Raw genomic sequence first — 3874 nt, 5'->3', positions numbered from 1 at the left:
GTCAATGTAGACATATAAAAAGTTGTGTAGATAGCTTTATTCACATAAGCCGTATAACTTCACAAAAATAATAATAATTTAAAGAAAACCGATCGTTTGCATGCCAGGCGATCAACACAACTTCTCAACTAAAAAGTAAAGGTCCTTGTCCATTTCTGCTGAAAAGCTTTATCCAACCAGAGACCGGCTTAAAGTGACGACATCCGGTTTTAATACACTTTCCCTGATCATACAGTTTTCCTACCGACAGGGAGTCTCGTACCCCCTTTACACGATGGGAAAACGCATATATTTTCATGCGTTTTGGCCTTTCATTTACACGAAAACGGAGGTTTTATCACGGAAAACGATCATTTCTAAAAACTCCGGCCAAAGTGGAGATTTCTGAAAACTCCGTTTTTGTGTTTGCGTGTGAACTAGGTCAAACGGAGTTTTAGGTTCTCAAACGCCACAGTATGCGACAAAAAATGCATCACATCATGTGAGCGTCCTATGTTTACAGTTAGTTTGCTTACTGATCATGGATGCTGTTAAGGTAGTGCTCATTTATACGTTAATGCAAACGCCTGTTTTTATTTACAAACACAACTGCTTTTCTCTATGGAGGAGCAGAGGCGAAGAACTGCACGGAGGTCAGCAGTCTTTCTACTGCTTTCACTCCCAAGACGTAGGCTACATTGCCTGCCAACGTCGCAACCGACGGTTTTGGATCCGACCAGGGCGAACTGCTGTCTGGTGGGAAAACTTCGAGAAAGAAGTCGTCCTCCCGGACGAATGGCATGAGAACTTCCGAATGTCGCGCTCATCACTACTGTCTCTTTCGGAGTTACTGCATCCCTCCATAGAAGGGCGTATTTATGCGGGCTCATGTAAACAGAAACTTTTTTGAAAACGATGTTGTGTGTACGACGTTATTTTTGAAAACGGAGGGGCAGAAATATTCGTTTCTGTAAAAACCCGGCTGTGTGTAAATGTGGTCTCGGTTTTATAACACACCAAACAGGTTTTGAGACAGTTGAGACTTTTTATTTACAATTCTAAAAGCCAGCGTATCAGGTAAAATCAGCTGGGGTCAAGTGTGCCACGTGACACTATGTCATTCTGCCATGCAACCGCTCCCTCAGGTGTCTGAAAGAACTGCATGAAGTCATTCCTCACTCCCTGTGCAGCTCTGGTGGCACGGCTCCTTGACATCTGTGGCGTCTGTGACAGATTGGCATCGCCAGCCACCACTCTGCGCCACTCTCCAGGCTGTACCGTTCCCCCCAAGTCTGTGTCTGAGAAACTGGGCGTTATGTATCGGCTCTCAGGTGTGGTCGCCGCATCTGTGTAGGCCAGGTAGTTGTGTAGGACTACACAGGCCTTGACCACATCCTCAGCCTTTTCCGGCAAGAACTCTATTGACCTGCCCAGGATCCTCCAGCGTGCCACCATGATACCAAAGGCATTTTCAATTACCCTCCTGGCTCTGGAGAGGCGGTAATTGAAAATCCTCTTCTCCCTGCTCAGATTTGCCCCTGATAATACCAAAAAGAAATACATGCAAAGTGTTAATGAATAGAACATGGTTGCACCACCATCACAAATAAGATACTACGTTCTGTGAAATATCTATGAAACTTGCAATGCACTTCGTTATTATGGTTTATGACATACCTGGAAATGGACGCATGATGTTGTTGTGCAGGGGAAAGGCAGCATCCGCAACTATCACGTGCGGGGCATCGGTCCTGGACCCGGGAAGAAACGCCGAAGGTGGGAGGTTGAGTTTGTTCTCGAGCAGCTGCGCTCCGAATGCGCTCTCCTTCAGAACGCCACCGTCGCTCTCCCGCCCGTAACCTCCAACGTCCACCATAGTGAACCGATACCTTGCATCGCACGTCGCCATCAGAACGATGGAGTGAGCTCCTTTATAATTAAAAAAATCACTCCCGGAATGAGGTGGTGCCTTGATGTTAACGTGCTTCCCGTCAAGGCTTCCCACGCAGTTAGGAAAGTTCCAGAGCCGCCAAAAGTCCACTGCTATCGCTGTCCAGTCGCTGGCTGAGGGACAGGGTAGGTAATCTGGCTGTAGAGCTGTCCACAGCGCCTTACATACCTCGGACACAATGCCGGACACCGTGGAGGATGACAGCTTGTAGCTCGCCGCTACAGCCTGTTGGGTTCCGCCAGAGGCTAAAATCCGTAGAACCACAGCGAGTCTCTGGGCGGCATCAACTGGCATGCTGTGTGTGCCCTGGTGCCGTATGTGTGGTTCCACACGACTTAAAAGGTCGTCGAATCGGCCAGCTGACATACGAAAATACGCATAGTGCATTTCTTCGTCAACATCCCTCAGAGGTCGAACAAGAGATGCATATTCTCCCGTCCTCAACCTCGATTGATTCAGTGGACGTACACCCCACCTCCGCCTCCGTCTCCTGTTCAGTTGTTGTTGTCGTCTAAAAAAACCCACTAAAAGCAAGTCCTCTGCAAAGTCGATCAGGTCCAACTCCATCCTTTGTCTGTTAGTTGCCATCGTTAACTGAGTGAGGAAAGCCGGGAGGAGGTATGTATACAGTAGACGACTATCATACACAAAATACGGTTTCACTAAGGTCGTCTTCTTGAAAGCCATCGTTTTCGCAGGTGCTTACCTCTGGCCCAGTTTGTCGGTTTTGACGTTCATCTCTCTCCCCCAACCATCCAGGTTTAATCCATAGAATCCGCCTTGACTACTAAGCAGAAATATCTCCATACAGTAGATTCCCCCTCGTTTTGTATTGTTTTAAACTCTCCATATTTTTTACTTCTTCCCTGATACCAGTTTGCCTCCTGTAATCGCGTTGTCACAGCTAGGACATAAAAAAAATCTCCGCACACAAGAAGAAGGCTATTATCCTAAATGTGATTTATTTTACTCTCAAAAACCAACTTCTCCATCACGTGAGGCAGACACGTTGACTTGACAACTTATTAAGATATTTAAATATGGAATGTTCAATGCCTTATCACGCTTATGTTTGAAAGCCATTGTTTTCAGTTTGCAGGTGCTTTTGCCTCTGGCCCATTTTGTCCATATCTCCATACAGTAGATTCCCCCTCGTTTTGTATTCTTTTAAACTCTCCAGATGACAGTTTATTTTTAACTTCTTCCCTGATACCAGTTTGCCTCCTGTAATCACGTTGTCACAGATATTTATTTGCCCAGTCAGCTTGTTGGTCTTGACGTTCAGATGTTGCGCCTAAACTATCATATCGTCTCGTCACATGATCAAATAGAGACTTGACATTGGACAACAGCATACATATTACCCAGCAATCATCATTGCAAATCTGAATATGACAAAAAATACCAAAGAAAATAAGATAGTATTCATTTCATTGAATCGTTTTTAATAGTTTCTATAGTGTATGTAAGATAAGCATATCATTTTGTTATAGATTGCTACTATTTTTCACACAAATAATACCTACCATGATGGAGATAAGTTTGCCTTTTCAAGTGAATATATAGCGTTAGACAGGATATCCATTGTAAAGTAGTGTGTCTCAAAGACCCATGTGACTACACCTGTTGCTCTTCATGATGTGTCTTGCTAGTGACAGTTGGGAGGAGGGAGATACACAATCGACGAATTCCATCACTCAAAGAGGTCGCGCAGTAGCTAGTCTGTGACCAAAAAACCGCTGCCCCACCTACTGTTCTGGCGGTGAATTGTTTTCAACACCCACAGCCGTCGGAGACGTATAAATCAAAAACAGTACGTCCGAATCCGTCCGAATCTGTTTCCCCGCCCATCCGTAAAACGGACGGACACTGACGCAGATCTATAATTCGGGCTTTACTCTGATAGAGAGAGGTCAGAGCTGCTGATTTTTGTCCTCTTGTGTG

The 3874-nt window shown here is 45.3% G+C and overlaps 1 protein-coding gene across 1 annotated transcript; it reads right to left on the bottom strand.

Moving 5' to 3' along the window:
• Positions 1 to 1062: 1062 nt before the first annotated feature.
• Positions 1063 to 2317, bottom strand: LOC116221058 (putative nuclease HARBI1). The gene is made up of 2 exons (XM_031570188.1): positions 1657 to 2317; positions 1063 to 1517 (listed from the first exon to the last, which is right to left on the bottom strand). Exons 1-2 carry the CDS (start codon positions 2315 to 2317, stop codon positions 1063 to 1065), a joined length of 1116 nt encoding a protein of 371 aa, XP_031426048.1.
• Between the last annotated feature and the right edge of the window lie 1557 nt (positions 2318 to 3874).

The sequence above is a fragment of the Clupea harengus genome, chromosome 1 (genome assembly GCF_900700415.2).
Source record: "Clupea harengus chromosome 1, Ch_v2.0.2, whole genome shotgun sequence".
Classification (NCBI taxonomy): Eukaryota; Metazoa; Chordata; class Actinopteri; order Clupeiformes; family Clupeidae; genus Clupea; species Clupea harengus.
Note: the sequence above shows the minus strand (reverse complement) of the source record. Positions and strands in the feature narration are given on the sequence as shown.